Here is a 21,897-nt window from a genome sequence, read left to right on the forward strand (position 1 = left end):
CCACTTCCTGAGTTGTATTTATGTCTTGGCTGCTGACATTAGTTCAGAATGAAGAGCTAATACATTAGCTAGGACGTTCTTTTTTCCTATAAAAATACCATAATTTTGACATGCACAAAATCTCCACAGAAGAGCATCTCCCTTTGTGGAGGTCCCAGACAGCAAAGCTTTAGCAGGGACTTGCAGTGTTGGCTAACCTACAGACGGATGGATGGATGGATGGGTGAGTGTGGGGTTTTGCTCTATTGGTTGCTATGCGGCTGTGAGCACTGATGTAGGAGAATATTCCCTTTTCCCATGGAGAATCATAGAATGGTTTGTGTTGGAAGGGACCTTAAAGAGCATCTAGGTCCAACCCCCCTGCAGGTGACAGAGACACCTTCCACTACATCAGGTTGCTCAAAGCCCCGTCCAACCTGGCCTTGAACACTTCCAGGGAGGGGGCATCCACAGCTTCTCTGGGCAACCTGTTCCAGTCCCTCACCACCCTCACAGGGAAGAATTTTTTCCTAGTATATAATCTAAATCTAGCCTCTTTCAGTTTAAAACTGTCACCCCTCGTCCTATCACTACACTCCCTGTTAAAGAGTCCCTCCCCATCTTTCCTGTAGGCCCCCTTTAAGTACTGGAAGGCTGCTGTAAAGTCTCCCTGGAGCCTTCTCTTCCTCAGGCTGAACAACCCCAATTCTCTCAGCCTGTCCTCACAGGGGAGATGCTCCAGCCCCCTGATCATCTTTGTGGGCCTCCTCTGGACCCGCTTGAGAAGGGGCTATACTAGCAGTGCTCTTGAGTTGTTTTACATGGGAGGATGAAAAGACTGAAGAGTGACCTCCTTTACAGAAGGAAACTTCCCTCTCTCCCTTTGTAGCCCTTTTGTTGCACAGGCAGGCGCAAGAATCTCAGGCAGGCTTCAGTTTTTAAGATAAAACCACTGGGAATTCACAGGCAGCTAGAAATTACATGTCCTCACCAGAGCAGCCTACCAGCCCCTGACTATTAGAGGCCTTTTTGCTGCAGCAGTCTGCATACCTTGTCTTTGCCAGGTTCCACCAGGTACGTAATAACAGTGTGGATGCTGGGTGCCCTAGGATACAACCAGTCCAGAGCAGTAACAGTCATTTGTAGAACATTTTCCAGTGTGCAGATATGGTGGTAGGCTTTGCTGAATGCATGAGAAACTCCCTGTGAAAGCAGAATCCTCCAAATGAGCCAGACAGTTCCATATGATTTGGGGAAAAAAAGCTGGGGAAACGTCCATGCAGCAAAACAAAGCAAAATGGTTGTAACAAGTTACTTTAATCAGAACTTGTAAAGCCGAAAAGCGACTGTGAAATGTCCCTTATCAAATAATGCTCTAAAGCTGCAGAGCACCCCCGTCACAGCCAAGTCCTAAAGTAGACAAAGTTGTTTTTTAGTGGCGATAGCCAAATTGCCTGGTAATGTTGGCTTGCTGCGCTCCCTGCTGCCCAGATGATGCATCCACAATGAGGCTGATGCTAAAGAGCATCCCAAAGAAATCCGGACTGCTATTGCTTCTAATTATTCCACCATGTAAAAAGTAAGGTTTCATGCCACTTTATGGAAACTAACAAAAATATGAGGTCCAGAGCTTCAGGGAATAAAAGCTACTATCTTTGGGCTTTGCACAAAAGTGCAATTAGTTTACTAGTCAGGAGAAGCTCAAATACATTCTTGATGAAGTGATACCTCATAATCAATTACAGATAAGATGCTAATCAGTAAGATATTGCTAAGGTGTTCTGCTCACACCACTGTCACCATATACAGTAAAAAGGGCCCCACAGTTCTTTTCCTAGTTGTACATCTTACATTTACTCAGAATGAACATGTAAAATTCACATGGTCCCTACACAGCTTTTTGAAGAGTAGTCTAACAAACTGCTTTGTGATGGTGCCCACCTGATAGAAACTGACCTCATGGGTCAGAAAGATGGTTTTCTCACATTGGTCCCGAAGAGTGTCAAGTCCTAGAATGCCAAAGGCTCTCCAGCGAGCATCATGCAATGGCAGTATCAGGAGTGAACCTTTTCTCTCTTCCACTGGGCGGTCATAATTCCAGAAGTGGATACTTCCATGGAGCTGAACTCTTGGAACATGGATTGGCTTTCCCTCTTCAACAGCTGCAAAGCTGAAAAATAAACTTATGAGGAGGTTTGTTAAGAGTAACAGAAAACCTTTAGCAAAGCAATAAATACTGCAGCTTTGATCTCTCCCTGCTTTTTGGCATCAGAGGAGGAAGGTGTTAGCTCCTTACTCTGACCACACCCAGAAATACCACATTTACCACTTGCATCCCAAAGACAGTGGTAATAAATAAGGCACTTTTCATCCTTAGGACATTTTGAAAACATCAACTAATGAATGTAATGAAAAGGAATACAGAAGCTAGGAGCAGTTACATTTAATAGATTAGAAGCAGCAATATTTAAAGAAAGAGACAAATATGCCTAGCTTTTGAAAATGAGAAGTAAAGAGGCATGAAAGCTGTTTATAGTGTAAACACTAGGGAAGGAAAGGCATTGTTCTCAAAAACATCCTGTGGATGTGAACTGGGAAAAGGGAATTAATTTTTAAAGAAGAGAATGTAGGCCCAATGTAATAGACATTTGCTAAAGGATGAGATTTATTAGACTGTGAGCTAATCTCCCCAAGGAAAGGAGTGAAATCCCAAACAAAGCCATTCTAAGTAGACCACGCAGAGTATAAGGGCATGTATATGATAATGAATCATTCCACAATGGTCCCTGAGGATATTTCCTCTCTGGAGTACTCTATCAACCTCTGTTTCCAGTGCACCCCAAACATTGCCTGGTACCCCAACAGTCCAAATATTTTTTAGAAAAAGGAACAATTATTTGCAACTTTTCTTACCTGACTCCCTTCATGTCTCTGTAAAGTATCTGGTTTAGAACATATGGCGCATCATCTGCGGTACATGCCACATAGTGTAGGAGAATCTGTCCCCGCTCTGGTGAGAGCTGGTTCTCTTCCAAAAGGGCAATATAAGCACTGATCTTGTTATCCCCATGGGTTTCTGCATCCTAGCAACCAAATGTTTCCTATTACATTATGTACATCAGCCATTGGCCATTACACTTATTTCATGTACTTAGCACTTGTCTCATTTTTTGCTGAGATGCTCTTCTGGGTGACTGATTTGGTATGTCATGCACCAACTGCATGACACGTATGTGCCTATGCTGTGATCCCGCCTGACCAGTACTATGCTCTGTTACAAGCAAAACCACTTGGTATTTTAATTGGCAAGGAAAATGGATTTCTTTTTTCCTGCTGCTAATAGGGAGCAGTTCATATAAAAATAATCCCTAATTATAACCTGTGCCTAAGCAAAACTCCTATGGATTTCTTTTCCAATAGGAGATTCCTTTGACACGATCAAACAAGTGCCAGAGTTGCTATTACAAATCTAGAAAATATTGTAAGAACACTTCAGCTACCATGAGAGAAGTTTGGTTTTGTGGAGGGCTTTAATGGTAAGGACAAACATCTAAAGTGTTTAACTTGCAGCTGCAAGTTAAAAATGAAACTATCATCTCCACTACAAATTAAGCAGCTTTGTCCCAAACTGACTCTGGTGTGTTTCATTTCAGAAGCTCCAAAACTGTAACTATGGATTTCCAGATTTGATCTGAGTCAGCTCTTCAAAAAGTGACATAAGTATCCATGAAATGCATTCTGTATTGGCAAAGCATGGATGAGAATTCTTGTATTGCAGATCTGGCCTATGACTGTTTCTGTGTATAACCACGGGCTCTCCTGAACATCGGCTAAGTACAGAACAGCACAAGGAAACCAGCCTCAGACCAACTTCCCATGCTACCTGCGAGTTCCACTCAAATGCAGCAGGGGCTGAAGTCAGTGTCACAATCCCAACACAAGCGATTCTTGTGCTCTGTGAGATGCGTACCTGGGAGAGGGCCTTAAACACTGCTTTGTAAACTGGTTCCATGCTTGCTCCACTGGTCTCAGCTGCTTGCTGGATATTGTACAGCCATTTCCTTCTGGTTAAGCTTTGCAAGCACTTCATGCGACTTTGTTCCACACTTGCGGTCAGAAATTCCACCAAGTTATCAATAGCTTCATTCTCATTGCCAGGGAACTCAGAAGCAACTAACTCAAGGAAAGTCTGGAATGCCTTTGGGGATAGCTTCCCCACTCTGCTGAGCTGGGGGTAACGGCAGCAAAGGTGTTTCTTTGCTAGTAGAAGAAATAGAAAATAAGACAGGGACAATCTAGTTGAATAATAAGTTTTGCTTTTCCTGTGCAAAATATGAATCAAGCCCTAAACTGGCTTTGGGTGGAGTGCTCCAGTCCATCATTCTGGGTTTCTTCCAGCTATCTCCTAAATGGAAGTTGTCATCATGACAGGTAATCTCCAGCTTCCAGACTGGATGCACCTTTTCCTCTAGATGCCTGCTTTCTCACCTACTGAGAAAGAAACCTGCACGGCATTGCTCCTGTGCCCCTTTTGTACCTCTGCAACATACCTAAACAACAAAGGTCAATGGAAAATAGGAAAGCTGCTTGGAGTTATCAAAAATCAGAGGTATCTCCACATCAGAACCAAATTTTATGGACACTTGAGGGGCTGGTGGGACTGGGCTGCAGGTAGGCATTCTGCATACAGTAATAGTAGTTGAGACCTTACAGAAAAACTACTCATCACTCCCATTAAAAATGTAAATGCCAGAGTCTACGGATGATTTCACAGATCACTCATATTCCTCGATTCCCCATTATCTACCATACTTGCAGGCATTATATTTTTCTTTTGAGGCCCTCCAAAATAACTATCGTTCTTAATTACCCTTCTTTAGGTGCCTTGGATGAATTATTGAAATAACATTTGGCTTGTACTAAATCTTATAAACAAAGAAGAAAACAAAAGCTCTATTGAAGTTGTACAGAGGTTGGGACAACAGTGCTCCGGAATCATGTGTACTGGACTAAGAGATGTAGATGTGGAGCAAGAGAACTTTTATAAGAAATACCGGGTTTAGAAGAATAAATTAGTGTGAAAAAAACACCTAAAACAGTCAAGTGCTGCCTGTTAGCTCCCAGGGGAGTGAAGGAGTAAAGATCACTGCACAGAGGCTGCTCCTTCCCATCTTGCACAAGGCTGGAGAGTGGAGCTGTGCCTCAGTCCCCTTTCTCATGTCCCAGGGACTGCAGCTGAGCTTGCCCAAACGCGGGCAAATAAGCTGCAGTAGAAAGGTCTGGCAGAGTTGCCTTTTGCTTGGAGGAAGGGGGAATGAGGAATGCTGTAAGGGTCAAATTATGACTCTCAAGAATCGCTTTCCTGTACCTACTCATTCTAGTTCACAAAATTCCAGTTTGCCCGGAGGTCCTGAAGACAAATGGGACTCACCCTCAGACTTGTAATCCTAACAGACTGAGCATGAAAATCTAAATTTACCTCATCGGTTTCTATTCAGCTGTTACTTAGATCAGCAGCCGGTCTATCAGCATTGTTCAAGCCCTGTGCCAGCTCTCCCAAGACCCGCTGCTGCTGCTGTTGCTGCTGCTGGTGCTGGTGCTGTTGCTGCTGCTGCTGCTGCCGCCCACCCCACAGCTCTGGGCTCACGGGGGAGCTCTTGCACAGCCTGCCGAAGTTGCAGGCAGCCTCCCGGCTTTGGCAAGCCGGGATTCCTCGGGTGCTCTGCCCAATCTGGGCTTGCCGGATCATGCTCCCGGCAGTGTCTCTCCTGAGCATTGCAATGACTAACACTTTCATCAATTATTTTTTTTTTTTCTGCATGCTGATTTCAAATCCTGTTGGACTCGAAGAAGTAAAGAAAAGGGAGTGATTCGTCAAGCCGCTTTCGACTAGCGATATAGGTAGAAGTGTGATTTTGCTGTTAAGCAAAGAGTATTTTGTGATCAATATATACAGCGGGCTATAAGGAACAGTGTAATAGAAAATGCTTTGATTAATGATGCACGGGCACAGGCAGGGAGCTGCTCTGATTGCCTCCCACTGCACCCAAGACACTGATGTTTATGGAAGCTGAGTGCCTCCTCCTTCCCCCACAGAAGTCAGGGGGCATTTTATCACTGATTTTAGCTATAGAAGTAGCAAGTACTGACTGACCCCCATTGTGGTGGAGGTGACTGTTAATGCTGTGTTATCCTGTCCATCATCTAAAGAACACTCGGTACTTTTTAATTTCAGATTTTCTGACAGAAGTAGGATGGAGAATTTTTTATGGTGTAAAAATGTTTGGATTTTCACCTCCACTTTCTCCTCTCTTTGAAGAAAGAGGTGAAGAAAGAAATACAAATGAAGTTGATCATAGCATGATCAGTGCCTTCATTACTGAGCCACAGCATAACAAATTGTTTTCCCCATTGTATCTGTAATGTTACACTTTTCACTTACAAGGAAAATCAAATAATTCTACCCATTTTTCACTCTGTGTTTTCATCCAGAAGGAGTGCAATGTCTGTGAATCCTTCCCGCAAACCTGCTTTTTCCATGATGTCGTTGAGAGATTAGGTTGAAGCTGCTAGGAATAGTTTTATGTTGCTTGTAGGTGGTATTGGGTTTGCTATGCTATCTTTCTATCTATTTGTCCTTTAGTTTATGAGTGCTTCATGGAAGGGACTACATCTTTCCATATTTCTGTAGTGTGTTCTGGCATGCTTTGAATACAGGAGAGCTGTAAACTGCCAGTTTCTTCTGTGGCTGTGCAGCCTGGAGACAATTAACTGTAACATGCCAGTGCACTCCCCACTAGCTTCCCCAAGTGAGCTAAAGGATAAAGAGATTTTGGTTGTTGCCAAAATGAGCCATTTTTAGTAATGTGCAGCAGAACAAGCAACATGAAGATGAACATGAATATACCAGTCCTCTCCACCCAAGAACACACGCAGACATGTTCTTAATTGCTAATACAGTATTTCAGAGCACCTAATGCCCACATGTTAATATGTATGATGCTGTCAGACAGGTCTAGGTGAACCTGCAGCACTTCAGTCTGACCCAAGTCTATTCTGTCAAGGACCAAATTTGCTAAGTTTATTCGAAGAAATGAACCAACAGAGAAGTGAGACTCAAAGTTGCTATCTAATTTATGAGAACTGTGCAACAGTGTGGATTACTAAAGGCTATTTGAGACCCATAAGGAAAGCTGGTGTCCTCTCCTACAAGATACATTCCTGCAGACAGCACAGAAAGTCTATCTATTAAAAATAGCTGGATAACACAGATGGGCTAGACTAAAAGTGCAAACATGTCCTCAGGCTTTACGTGTGTTTTTCACTGCCATATCACATTGCATGTTACAGCTGAAATAATTTTTTAATGCATCACAACATCATGAAAGCATCGGGCTACCTCTCTGATTGGGAATCTTTTGCAGAGGAGACTTGCACAGGAGGAGGGGATGGAGCTATGCATTAACAAGTAGGTCTGGATAACTGTTCCTTTTCATTTTATACATCGTACCATGTATGCTTATGATTGCTTGCAAAAACAAAAAATGACTGGTGCTGGCCAACAACTTCATTAGCACTGTCATTGAATGGTTTAAGGCCTACTGTGTTGACATTGTTCTCTCAGAGCAGAGCTGTTCCCTTACCCTTCCTCAAGGCCTCTTTTTCCATCCCTTCCTTGAATGTGCTTAGAACAGCATCCACCTCTTCCAGGTCCAGAAACCCGGATGCATTGTTGTCCCACTTTTCAAAAAGTGCCTCCAAAAGCAGTTTCCGTTGGGCCAAGCGAGAGATGCGGTGAACCTACAATAAAGGAACAGCTGGTCTTTGATAACTCCTGGACACTGACGCTCAGTGTCTACACAAGTTTGGAAATGGCAATGGTATGCTGATCACATAATTCCTATGGGCCAGGCCAAATCTGTACATACACAGCTCAGACCTGGAGATGAATCATTAAACCTGGGAGATGTTTGGAAACACTAAACACAGCCGACAGTTCAGTTTTACCAGGCAGAATCAGCACTGCAGAGGGTTAGTTCCCAGTGAACAAATGAAGACCGTGCTGGATCTAAGGTGACATCAACTCAGGTAAGTGCAAGTTTTCCAGAATACAAATGTCTTCCCAGCAAGAGCTAACCACAGCCTTGTTATTAACGCCCAAAGATGTGACAGATTGTATTTCTGTACATTGTTATTTTGCTGCTGCTGCCCTGAGGTGCGTGGGCTCTAAGCAAATGCATGTACAATTTGTCCTTTAAACCCAGTCTTTGCACAGTATACAGTGCTAAATGGCCAGAGTGGAATTGTCTCAAAGGCCAAAATACTGGCAGTGTGTGTTGTGTTCAGTCTGAGGACAGTAGAGCCATCAGATCCAATAGCTCATCCAAATTAGGTCAGCAGCACAGAGGGAAACTAGAAAGAGGTCTGAGGAAAATGCAGCCAGAGAGGCTACTATGCATAGACCCACCACGAAATATATCTGTACTCTGAAGTGATATGGGGCACCCTGATGCTGTGCATGGGGATATTGCTGAAGGGGAATATATTTTTTCAACACATGGCAAGAACACTTTGTAACTTAAACACAAAGAAGCATGTGCACGTTCACACACAGCCATGCACATAGCAAAACCAAACACACTTGTTTTAAAATCCTCCCCAAAACATCCCCAACCTCATATGCGCATGCCAGTGCAGTAGGTCAGAGATCAGGTTCTTGGCTATTATAAAGGTGAATAAGCAGAATGGAATGTTTTGAGCTCTTCCACAATTAACTGTCAACCTGCTGTCTCACTGAGTCCGGCTCTAGAACAGACAGACAACCTCTTACACGATGAGTCTGTCATCACTTCTAGAGCTAAGGGCTAGGGAGGGAGGATCCATATGAAAACAAAGGGGTAAAAGGTCTCTTGAAGAAATAGAGAATGCAAGGCTGCAAGTGAATAGCTCTGCCAGCATGAGATTAAAAGTTGACTTTGTCAGTGTCTGTAGGCATTTGCTTGTTTTTTGTTTGGACATGGGATCAGCAAAACTTATCAATATTTACTTTTTCTAGTTGTTCTATTTTTTCGTCTTCTGTCTGTTTGTATTCTTCTTTGATAAATGCAATAAACCTCTTCACAGTAGGCAGAGAAATGTCTTCACCAACAAATGTCTCCATGAGCTGTACAAACTGTGGCAGGTTGAGGCAGCTTTCATCAAAGGCACTCCTAGTACGAGAAGCCCAACGGTTCTGAATCTCTGCCATGATGGGATGTAAGTCTGAAAGACAGAAAGCACAGTGTGTTGCAGGAAGACAAATGCTGCCCTGAAGCTGGCCACGTGGCAGGTATCAACGCGGTCCTGAATCCTGCACTTCCTATCCAGTGAAAGTATGGCTGAATACAGACTGACTCCATGCTGACTAAGGGCCTTAATCTGCTTATACTTTTCAAATAGTATCTCTTCAGATTTATGCTGCAGTCTAGCATGGATGCTATCATACAACCAGATCAAATCACTGAACACAGGTGAGCTGAGATTACTGTTATACAGCAAGTGGCCTTCCGAGACAAAGACTACACTGCTCTTATCTTGAAGTCAGCTTCGGGAATTAGTGTTTGTATTCTTGCCCAAACTTTCAGCTCACAGCAGTTACTGGCATGTCTGCAGACACTGCCAGCCACAATGTGCCCAAGTGAACACACAACTTTGTGACCAAATACCTGGAAATCTAGTGTTCTCACGCTTCCAGTCCTCTGGAATTCTTGCTCCATAGCTGCTATACCTGCAACTTAGGTCACAAGTCAGAAAGTCACCTGATGAAAGATAAAATATACCTTGTAATGATATAAGCTTTTAAAAAAGACACAAGATACAGCTTTTCTAAAAGCCTTTAAATACATATATGCAAGCTATAGTTTCTAAAGCAGATGAAAAGAGCTGACATGAGTAGTTACCTGACCATGGCATTTCAAACTCCTCGCTAGTTTCAGCTGGAGAATCCTGTCTGTCTGAGTGTGCTGGACCTGCAATTTTAAAAAGAAATCTTCTGTGAACCAGAGCTTACTAGTCTGAGCACCCTGCTGATTAATATGTAAAATCTACCTCTGTGTCTCTGGAGTTACCCTTGTTATCAGTAGCTATTTATTTTTACTGTCTGGAAATACTGCTTCCTGAAATTCACCTGGTGAATGTTACATTTCTTAAGCCCAGCTGCAAATACCCATTTTAGCAAGAGTAATAAGATAAATTCTTTTCCAAGATAGGTTCAAAATGATATTCAGACTTCTTGCTTCCATTCGCCTTTCTCTCAAAGAGCATTGTACCACCACACCATCGTTTCTGCGAGAACAGGGTGGGAATCTGCTCTGAAGGTGGAAGTACTGAATGCCCCAAACAATGCAGGATGCGCATCCAGGGACTGGCTGAATGACAGGTTAGCGCTGTGTACTGGAAGTTAACCACAGAAAGCTGTAGGTATCACTGGGCTGTACCATCGGCTTTACAGCCCTTTTTGTAATAAGTCTGTCACTAGACTGCTCTGGCAATGTAGACCCAGTTCTTGCAGTGTTTTAAACTGTGAGACACAAGAGTGTATTCACAGAGCGCTAGCAAGGAGGTTGGTCCTTAAATACCCCTTAGGAAACACAGTTGCCTGACCACAGCCTTCCTGGACTAAGGGCCTTTGTACACAATTAAGAAGTATGGTAGTCCTTTGGAAACACAGTGAGAGATTAAAATGAAAGGTTCCTGCTAAATGATCCCATACTATATCTCCCTATGGGCAATCACAGTCTAAAAATTATTAAAAGTCATTTCTATATTTTACATGCTCAGGCTCCTCTCTTGCTATACTAATATTACAGGGTGAAACAGAACATAAAGTTTCTCCTTATTATAAAAATGCTGCTGCTTCAGAAAGTCCCAGCTTGAATTAAAGTGTCTGCTCAGTGCCTTGAATACAGATCACCAGCAAAGTGACTCACCTGCCGCCCTGTGAGAGGAACACACTCTGAAACCTTGGCAGGAAACACCATGCTGACAAGATACCAAAGCTTATGGTCTTGTGTATTCAGAAATCACTCACATGCTTTCAATAGTTTTGAAATGGATTAAAACCACACCTATAGTTAAACCAGTCCAAATGTATATGTTGAAAAAGATTAAGGTCTGCCAGAATAAAGGAGAATGCTTTACCTTTACCCTGGTCTTGCAGAAGGTCCTCGTCCTGCAGTCTTGTCTCTGAGCTTGTCTGTTGGCCAAACTGGCTGCCATGCTGCTTAGAAAAACTCTCTTTTCTTGCAGAAGTTTCTTTCACAACCTCTGCAACTGGAGCATCCTGTTTTGAAGCAATGATGTCCATGTCTGCCACAGCTCTGTCTTCTGAGGTTGTGGTTATAGCTTCAGGTGCTGGTCCTGAAATTGTGTTGGTTGCTTCTGCAATCCCATTGTCCTCCTTCTGACAAACTTGCTCTTCTGAGCCACGTTCTCCATCCAAGATATGATAATCTTCTTCCCTATTTGTTTCTGTGTCAGGCTCTCTACCGGGGCTAAATTCCTCTTCCTCTACCTGTTTTTCAGATCCAGGTTCTCCATCTCTACTGAGACTGTACCCAGGAGAGGCTGATCCTGGGAAAGCTTCCTCCTGTCTGTCTGCACTTGCAGACTTGGTTTGCCTCTCAGTTTTGATATCTTCACGGAAACTGGATTTCTCCCTATGTATGGTATCTCCATCCAAATCACTAGCTTCAAAATCAGCGCTTTTCACTGCTGACGCAGCGTCCTCACCTTCCTTTCTCAACTCAGCATCACTTGATTCTGCTGCTTGGTTTTCTTCTTCAGAAATTCCTCCAGTCTCAGCTTCACTTATGCTCTTTTGTTCAAAAAGACCTTCTCTGACACTAGTTCTCATTCCATATGTGCCTTGTCTATTATCACCTACAGATTCAGATGCTAAAATCCCTCCCTCAAAAATTCCTGTTTGTGACAAGACTAACTTCTCACTGAGTTCCTCACAAACTTCCTGGTCATCAAGGTCTCCCCATAAATCCACAAGCTCAATCTCTTGCAGCTCAATTATTGGCCCTAAAATAGAAAAAATATTGATAAGTTGATCGTTTGCATTAGTTTTATATTCTCTAGCATTGCACAAGAAAATTCAAAGAAAAAGAAAAGAGGTATTTCCTAGCAAATACAAACACTGTCAGAAAGTACCTTCTGCAAACATGCATCTCAGAAACACAGAACTTCAGAATGTCTTTGCCTGCAGAGAACTGCACTTGTTATTGTGTATTACACCATATTTCCTTTGAAATAAATGTTTCATAATTCTCCATATGAAGAAGGAAAGCTGTAATTTGCCTTGCATTTGATCTTAGCAATTAATGAATGTCCAATATCTTAAAAATATTTTACTTTCCCGTAGATGATTCCCTGTGTTTTTTCTTATTCTTTCCATGTTCCTGGAGAAATTTTAGTGTAAACACAAAATTAACTTCTAATATTGCCCAGTAAGAAAGAACAATTGTTTCAGGCAAAGTAGTCTTTCTTTAATCCTACTTTCAAAAAGTGATTCAGAATTTTGTGGGAAGGAAAAGGTTTGGATGCTGAAGTATTTCTGAACATTGCATCACAGTTTGCAAAACATGTTTGCAAATTATGGTGTATAGGTCACAGCATTCATTTGGGTCCTTTTTTAGGCTCTGTTCACTTCTGGTAACACTTATAAAACATATATTCACTATACAACCCCATATGACCTCCTAATGTTTTAACCACAATTGAAACATCCCATATACTTACACTGTCTTGGGTTACAGAATCCCCTCTTAGCAATCACGGGGCTTCTGTCATAGAAGTCTATCAGCAGGGCAAGTATTTTTTGTCTGTCTAAGAGACCAACCTAGACAAAAAGATTACAACTATTATATTTTTTCTCTGGTTCTTGGGACTTACATCAACATTTGCAGCACTACAAAGGCACCAATACCTAAGAATTACTGTGACTGAAAATTATCCATTACCAGAACATCAGTACAAATTTCAAAGAAGTGAATTTCATTTCATAGAGGCAAAAATTTCTTCTCTGGGCTTAGCTGGAACTCCTCATACCTATCACTTTGCAGGCACATCCTCTTGCATATTCTTGACAAATTACAGTTGATGGTTGTAACCCCTTCTGCCAAAGGAGTTCTTCACGTAAAGATCAAAGCTTCAACATTTCATACTTTCAGGATGGACACTGATTGCCAGACAGTACTGCAGAAGAATTTTCACATATTGTGGGCTGTGCTGTATTATGTTAGTGACTGCACATTGTAGTTTGGTTTTGTGCCCCACCATTTCCTTTGAAGCATTACGTATTGGCAACTGCCTGGGAAAATAATTAGTCCAAAATCTGAGCTATTACGACAACCTGCTTAATTTCCTTTAAAAATCCATACACATTTGATCACAGAGGTGAGAGAGGTATCTGTAGTTACAGTGCAGAGGAACATGCAGAGTTTATTGCTCAGAATGAGTCCTTGTTGCTCAGAATGAGTGTATGTAGACAGTAAAACCAGGAAAAGACAATGAAATGGCTCATTTCCAATCAGGAAATTGTGAATTTAAAAAGTAAAGCAAACCTAAACGATTGCAAGATTTCCATTTTATGGTGAATTCCTGTTGTCATTATTTAAGTCCTACCACCTTTGTAATCTCCCTCCCATTAGGGAAAGACAGTAGTTAATTAGAAAACAGATTTACTTGAGTTCATTATTTGTAACAAGTAGCTTTCCAACTGAATTATTGATTTCCTTTTCACATTTTGCTCTTAAAGACTGCAAAATGTAAAATTCACTGAGCTTTTAATTCTTTGTGAACTTTTCCTGCCCTTAGGCTGAAGAACTAAAGGAAGAAGTTTGCTGCTCTTTTCTGGAAATGAGCTCAAGATGACTGCGTTGTTTATAATCTAAAACCATCATTAATAGCATCAATGTTTAGGAACAGAGGACTTGAAAACAGCTGAGAGATACCCATCATTTAGTGGAGAAGTGCTTCCCAAGGAAGCTAATACTGAAAACTAAGTGAATAAATCACATTTTCTGTTACTGCAACACTTTTACTGTAAAGGGAATTGAAAGTTGTTGCAAATTCTGACAAAGGATAAGAACTGAACTGTAACTTGTTGTCCAGTCCAGTTTTAGTGTTTCAGACTCCTGTATCTTAATTCCTGCTGGTAAAAAAATGCTGGAAATTACAGCTGAATTTCAGCCATGTGTGGGTTTGGAACAACAAATGTCATCACATAAGTCTGTCCCTAAATTTACAAGATGCAGGGCCTGATTCCCAGTACCTTAATCTTCTTGACTTTCACATACAAATATCTTGCATGTTCCCATGCAAACATTTCTTTATGCTGTTTGTTTTTCAGATGAATATATCAGATCGGATTCTGCATCCATTTAGTAGATACGCAAACACAGAACATGTTTTTGAAGACGTTACCAGATCTCCATGGAATATTTGGATTCTCCATTCAGTATTTCCATTACACACACTTAATTTTCCCTTTAAATTTCCTCAGCTGTTACTCGTCACAATCATCTGCTGGTTGCCTTGAAGCTGGCAGCAGTAATGCAAGGCTTTGTTTTATTAAAAAGGTAAATCAATGAATGAAGTACTATTAAAAAGAAAACAATAAAGTATTATTGAAAAGAAAATAAAAATGTTGGTTTGGGATTCAGATACTTTTTTGTCATGTTAAAATAATATACTTGGAGGATTTAGATAACTCAGATTCTAGAAGAGGTTTTTTTGTGATTTAGATGAAATAATTTTATTTTTATATATTGCTAAATATAGTAAATTCCTTTTCAGAAATTACCGAATATGAATTAGGGGTATATTTTCCACCTTTTTTTTAAACATTTCCAATTTATACAGATTTGCCATTCTACCAGAGGTTCCTGTTATTTCAGGACACTTTTCCTTACAACTTACCTTGGGAGGAACATGTCACAGTAAAGCTATGTGTAGAAGAGAGGAGCATTACAACAGGACAACCAATTCCACGGTTCTACCCCCAGTTATGCTACCTTTCGGCGTTCCTAAATTTACTAGCAAAGGTCATGTTTCTTTGTACTTTGTGTGCGACTGGGGAGGCTGATGAAAGATTCCTGCCCATCAGCCCTTTGTACTGAGTCTTGTCGGCAGGACAGGTACGGCATCCACTAGAAATAACAGCAGACCATCTGTGTTTGTACAACCGCCCAAAACTTGTCTCCACTTTTAACCAGTGCCAGCTTTAGTGGCTAGAGAGTTGAAACATGTTGGCCTAATTTTCTTGTCACCTCGATATTGGCAGGTGATGATTCTGAGTTGTTTTCAGCAATGTTCCGTGATCTATGAGTAATTCCTTTAACAACACAGACTAAACCAGACTTGCCATTTAATCGGTGATAGGTCAGTGTTTAACTGCTTGATTGTTTTTCTGGAAATGTGACGTGTGTACCTTGAACACCACAGTATGCTTGTTAGCGAGCAAGATGGGCAGAACAGACACTCAGAAAAGGTCATGAGAAAGCAGACTTTGTTGTTGCTGTACTGCAAGGAAGGTAATCAGAAGTGTCTCAAACGTCATTAGTTTGAAAACTCTGACTAAATTCAGTTACGTTTAAAGATCCCAAGCTTAAAACATCCCTGAAAATTAATGCAGATTCTGTTATAATGTATAAAAGAAACTACACTTGATACATGTGAACACGGAGAGACGATAAGCTTAAAATTCACAGAGCAATAGCTCTTTCTGGGCATTAGAGCAGTAATTCAACTGTGTTCTGGTATTGTCTTGGAAAGTTTCTGCTTCACTGTATAGTCCAGGCTGTTCTTGCTGAGCTGCCATCCTTCTGGATGCATGCATTTGAAATCATAATAATGATCATGTGGATACCTTCTAATTTGACTGTAATTTAAACACTGCTTTCTCAGCTCCCTGGCCCTAATTGCAACTCACTGAGGCAGCCAGCCACACTCACCATGCAGACTGGAATAACTGCCTGCTACCAAACAAATGTAAATTAGGAACTGAAACAACTGCTTTGCTGTGCTTTGCAGAATGAGTACTACAGGTAATGGATCCCATTCAAGTGGTAGAATTCCTTGGGTTAGTTTGCATCTTTTATCTTCCCTGTGGGTACAGTACGGCAGGACTTATTAGAGCTATACAAAAGAAACCAGGTCAGGTTTAAAAGAACTGCATGGTCCACACTACAGTTTAGTGAACTCAATTTGCAGAGCAAGGCTACCTCAGAGGCTAGATACAGCAACCATGTTTGTGCTCTGATCATTTTTTTCTGGGCAGCGATGGCTTCTGTGCTGATAGCTGCTCACTCTTGTTATGTTGTGCTAGTATTTTTGGCTCTTTGCCTCTGAGATTCCACTGGGATTAGTAGCATGGAGATGGTGATTACTGCCACAGAAATAATAGGAAGAAAGTCACATTAAAAAACATGAAAGGGAAAGAAGGGATCCTTTCAAAATGCATGGCAAAGATAGGACTCGGCTTTATATATTACTCTACCCAGGAAGATCCATCATAGCTCTTCTTGACAGAGGAATAGGAAAATGAAATGTCTTCTAGCTAAGAAGTAGACACATTTCTTTCCTCATCCCTGAAACAGCAGCTTGCCTGCTATTCTCTCAAACACACCATTGGTGTTGAAACGTGCTCTGTAATTCCATTCTCTTAGAGGTAATGACATTATTAGCATGACATTGTAGAGCACAGTTCATTCTGGGTAGGCATGCTGTAAACATCACTAGAGGAGTGCTGGATGGAATATATAATTTATGTAGGGGAGAAAACTGTAAGATTATGGCAACCATTTGCTGTGTAGTAGCCAGCAACTGGCTATCTGAGGTACTCATAACAAGTACCATACTTTTTGGATGAAGCCCAAGTTTTTAGCAATAGCTTATGCCATTGATTCTTCAGCTCCTGCAACTTACTGGTTTTCTGATAAGTCTAGCTTTTTTTTTTTTTTTTTAAAGGGCATGCAGGTGTATTCAGAGGATGACAGATAGAGTTTAGAGCTGCTGAAAACCAAATTATGGCTTTTGAGTTCCATTTCCAGCTCTGTAACTGACTTACTGTATTTTAATTTCCTGTCCATAAACTGTGGCTGAAGTTCACAGTACTTTTCTCAGAGAGGTTGTAAAGATAGATTATTTTGCATTTTAAATTTAAACTATGAGATTTATTGATAGAAGCCCTAAAGGTGTATAAATTAATGCAACATAATTAATGCATTATATTAGTATTGTGCACATTTATTAAGGTCAATCTATATCAGGTTATCTTTGCTGAAATACAGCTGAATAGACAAATTAGGACCCAAACATTCTGAACGTGCTGTGGGAACAGGTAATGACCAGAAGTACTAAAGAGCGTAGCTAATTTCTTCTCCAGAATCATCAAACTTCAGCCCCAAGCCATCAGGTTAGGTCATTCCATTACTAATTAGCTATCAGCTCATAGGCTATTGGCTATATCTGTGTCTAAGAGCTATGAATTTGAAGACAATGCAGCACTTACTTACTTATTTTTCTCTAAAATAATGCCGAGTAAGCACAAATATAGTATCTAGAGTCATGAAGAATAAAAAGAAAGCAGTGACCCAGAGAAATACCAAACTGGAAGCATCACCATATTGAAATTAGGTTGAGAGCTGCTTTGCCTACCTTTCCATAATCACAGTCTAGGAAGAGATCAGCAAACATTTGCCTCCACGTATCATGTCTTATTGCTTCTTGGAAGTCATCAGCACACCGACCGAGATGCTTCAGGATTTCTTGGAACATGTCATTTGAAAAATGTTCAGTGTAGGAATGGACATACTATGGAGAGAAAGCAGCAGTGTAAATGGTTAGCTTTCTTCAAGTATTTTCACCTTTATTTGAGCTCCTAAAAACCTGTTGCATGCAATGAAATAGATAGGAATTTGTAGTTGAATCTGCTAACATAATGCAGACTTGGTGCATGGACGCTACGCTGCCTACTTTGTTCTTTCTTTCAGAAGCAGCAATATTCTCCAAATAAGCCTGGGACACCGCTGCGCTAGGCACTGCACAAACACATGTTGAACAGTTCCTTTCCTGGCCCAGAGGTCACTTATCGTGTTCAGTGGTTCACAGATGCTGGATCAGAATCCCTCCTATGAAATGTCATTGCTTAAGCTAGGCTATCTCAGGGAGGATATAAGTCCTCCATGGTTTTCTGTAGCATTTAGTATTCCTGACTTTACTCCCAATGAGGCATTTTGAGCCATTATTTTTTGCAGAACTGACAGTCACTCAACTCTCTAATGCCACAAAATGACCATTGCCCACAATTTCAGTGTTTAGAGAACCAGCCTGGATACAATAAAAAAAGGAAAGAGCCTTTTGAAAATGAGCCTGCTGTCACCTAAGTCCCCTGACACTGGGAATACTACTGACTCGAGATTTATTTTAAGTTCTAGCCTTGGAGACACTTTAACACTTTGGATTTATAGCCATGTGGTTTTTATGAGCAAAAGCAATATGGTTCTAAAAATGTGGTGTGCATGACATAAATAATAATGGCCATCAGAACAAACCACAATCCCAAAGCCTGTGCCGAATTATTATAGCAGGTTTCTGGAGCCAGCCACAGTAACAGGGAGCCCATACAGTTAAAAGGAAGAATTTCCAAAACACAGAATGTTTCCCATTATCCCATTTTTAGAGTATGGATACCTGACATAAGTGCTAGAACGTCTTGGACTTGTTGAAATGCCGCACAGGCATTAACAAACTGAAATATTAATATATGTTATTATTATTCATGTCTATATTGCATAATTTCCAAATATATGGGACAAGTGGAGAAGAGAGGAAGAGCAGAAAAGCAGCAGCCAATGGCCTGAGGGGTGGCTGGTGGGAAAGACGAACTCCTAACGCAATGTGTGGGTTTTCTGCATTTCAGCATAAAAAGAGAGGCTGTAGGTGGGTTGGAGAGAAGGTGGCAGATCTGGGGCTACATGTATCTACTAGCTTTTCAGAGCTATTACCTGGAGCCCTGTGACAGATGAACCTTAAAGATGACAGCAGTTGGGAGGAGGCAAGTTGGACAAGCAGCTTGTTATTTTGTATGTCATCTTGATGACACATCCAAAGGCTTGTGTATTAATACTGCTGTCTAACAGCTTCACAGAAAATTTTTTAGAAGCTTATGTTCAGCTCTGTGTGCAGGAGGAACTATCACAGTCATAAGCTTTTCTTAGCTGATGTGTGTAAAGCACTCTACTGTGTAAAGTACTGTACACATAATAAGCACACATTTATTTATTATTAACCAAGAGATTTTGACACCCATCAGAAGAAAGCTGGCACACGTCCTTCTTGCTATCCGGTGTGAGACCTCACTGTAGTTTGTGAACACATTGTCATCAACAACAATGGATCTTTGCTTTTTGTTCCTACTGATCTCAACAGAAATCGAGTAAGCCACATGCAGTCATGGAAAATAATCTCACCTTTAAAGCCTGATTCTGACCCTATGAAGGCAATGTGAGTATTTCCCTTGGTGTAAACACCTTTCTGTCAAGACTGCTGGGGCGTCTGCATGTTAGAGTACAAAGCCAGTGAAATAAACTATTAAGGACTGGTCCCTGGGATTTAAATGCTTTTAATATAAAAGACCCCACGAGCTTGTCACGAAGGATGTAAAAATACAACAGCCACTCTTTTGCATGTCCGAAAAAAAACCCCAAACCCCAACAACAACGTGTGAGGTCTCTCTACTGAGTTTCTAGCAGCCTTTAAGTAACCCAAAGCTGTACTGAATTCAAGGGGAAAAAAAGCGCCATTTAATTTTAAGGTCCATTAAAAAGCAATGCTTTCCACATGTGAAAGGGCCTAGACCAGTGTGGAGAAAGATCATCTCTCTTTCTGATTTTGGTGGATGATGCAAACTGATGAACAAAGGTAAATTGTAGCTGAGGATTAGAAGCAGCCCTGTCCTGAGAGCGAGGCCTGTGATTATGGAGCAGTTTCCCAAGGGAAGTGATGAAAGCTTCATCATTTGATTCAATTAAAAGCGGGCTGGAAAAAGCATCAGAGAATATATTCTGAGAACAACGTTGCACTGGCTGGTAAATCAGATAGCTTGACAGTCCATGTCTTTTGTACTTCTGAGCTCTGTTGTAATATCTTTAACTGAGTTAAAATAAAGAGTACACAAAATATATTTTAAAACATTTTTCTAATGCTAATGGAGCATGAATTCATTCGGTGCTTGTACATGTACCATAGGGGTTATGGATTGATGCTTCGTTGCAGTGACAAAAGCAACTCTCTGGGCTCCCATTATCCACAACAGTTTTCTTAATTAAATGCAGTTTTTCAGAGGTTAAATTTAAAAATACCTCATTTCATGCTTAAAAAACCCTTCAACAAGTTATCATAAAAATGCATCTCTGTGCAAAATACCAAACATGTGAGTCTCCTGAGAGTGAAGAAGGCACAAAAATCACACATGGTTGCTTGAAATTAGTCTCTGCACAGCTGCTTTATACTCTGTTTTTAATTATTGTAACAGCACCCACTAGCACTGCTGCAATTGAGGGTCTGTCATTATTTCTATTCTAAACATCCCTTTTCACAGGTTTAATTACCCAGCCATAAAATTTAGCTCTGTCGTAGGTAGAAATGGCTGGCAAACTCTTGGCCTGGAGAGTTTTTCAGTAAATATAGTTTGAACAGATTGGGTTGTTTTCAAATTGATGAAGAGTAGAGTAATGGAGTGAAACTTCCAACTACATTTATTGACTTTGGTGAGTTAAAAACACACTTCTGATGTTTCTCAATAACAGCTTTTGACTTTAAAACTGTGTATTTTTCAGCCTGGTTATGCTTCTCACACATTTATGACACTTGTTGCAGTTTGGTAATGGCTCGGGCCAGTAATGGTTCAGGGCAAAAATGGTAGAGCTTCTCATCCCAGTTCATCACTTGTTGGGTTTTAATGTGGTTAATAGAACTTAATCACAAATAACAATACTTTGGGGACAGTACTAATTACCTCAGGTTGTATTGGGACACCAAACCTCCCTTGAGCAGCCAATGCAAAATCTGAATTCATAAGTGATTCAGGGCTTTGGCATTCTAGAAAGGGACTGAGAGGGATGTCCTAAAAACCACTGCTTCGAGGGTAACTTCTCAGAGAGCAGCACAGGCTGTGGCTCTGAGGAAAACAAAATACTTCCCCCTTGCTGGCCAGAATGGAAGCGTTGTGATAGCAGAGGATGGATATGGGGATGGACCATGAAATGTCCTGATACAACCAGTTACATGGGATGCTGGAGAAGTGAAGCCCTTCACTTACTCATCTTAGCCATCCCCAGGGAAATGCTACTAGTTTGTGATAAACATCATATTCTGAATCGGATGCTCTTATTTAATTTCTCACCTCTGTGAATTCATCTATGTTTACTTTTTTTTCCAGTGTCTCTACGATTTCCAGCTTCCTGTCACAGATTGCTAGTAAAAAATGAAGGGATATTGGTTTAGAAAGCAAACAGTTGTGGTTTAGCATATTGTACACATTTTTTTGCACACTGTATGTTACATTAACTTTCTTCTCATGCTGGATTACATTTATTTGAGGTTATCCTACACAGTAGCTGAAGCATCTGACTGTATAGAGGCTACCTAAATCTGATTCTTACATATTTCTCTTGCTGAGAATCTGCACTTACCTATTCAGAACTGTATGGTCATATTTATTCTTGACATATGTTGGTGCAAATTGCAATGACTTTAACAGTACTTACAGCTGATTATGTGAGGGAAGAAATTATTTTTTATTTAACAAGCAGATAAAACTGCCTTAAAATTCTGGGGACATGGATTCTGCTTTGCAAGAGTGGAATCTGA

The 21,897-nt window shown here is 40.9% G+C and overlaps 1 protein-coding gene across 4 annotated transcripts in view; it reads right to left on the reverse strand.

The window, feature by feature from the left end:
- The window catches only part of EFCAB5 (EF-hand calcium binding domain 5), a 43,939-nt gene that overhangs the window by 5,277 nt on the left and 16,765 nt on the right, over positions 1-21,897 (reverse strand). For all 4 annotated transcript variants that reach the window (XM_052804958.1, XM_052804960.1, XM_052804957.1 and 1 more), the window contains 12 exons: positions 21,431-21,501; positions 17,683-17,838; positions 12,763-12,862; positions 11,158-12,045; positions 9,918-9,986; positions 9,684-9,776; positions 9,026-9,240; positions 7,623-7,779; positions 3,950-4,239; positions 2,893-3,062; positions 1,921-2,149; positions 1,030-1,182 (listed from right to left, as the gene is read on the reverse strand). In XM_052804958.1, coding sequence (XP_052660918.1) covers positions 1,030-1,182; positions 1,921-2,149; positions 2,893-3,062; positions 3,950-4,239; positions 7,623-7,779; positions 9,026-9,240; positions 9,684-9,776; positions 9,918-9,986; positions 11,158-12,045; positions 12,763-12,862; positions 17,683-17,838; positions 21,431-21,501 — 2,591 coding nt within the window. The remainder of the gene's footprint in view (positions 1-1,029; positions 1,183-1,920; positions 2,150-2,892; positions 3,063-3,949; positions 4,240-7,622; positions 7,780-9,025; positions 9,241-9,683; positions 9,777-9,917; positions 9,987-11,157; positions 12,046-12,762; positions 12,863-17,682; positions 17,839-21,430; positions 21,502-21,897) is intronic.

This window comes from Harpia harpyja, chromosome 12 (genome assembly GCF_026419915.1).
Source record: "Harpia harpyja isolate bHarHar1 chromosome 12, bHarHar1 primary haplotype, whole genome shotgun sequence".
Classification (NCBI taxonomy): domain Eukaryota; kingdom Metazoa; phylum Chordata; class Aves; order Accipitriformes; family Accipitridae; genus Harpia; species Harpia harpyja.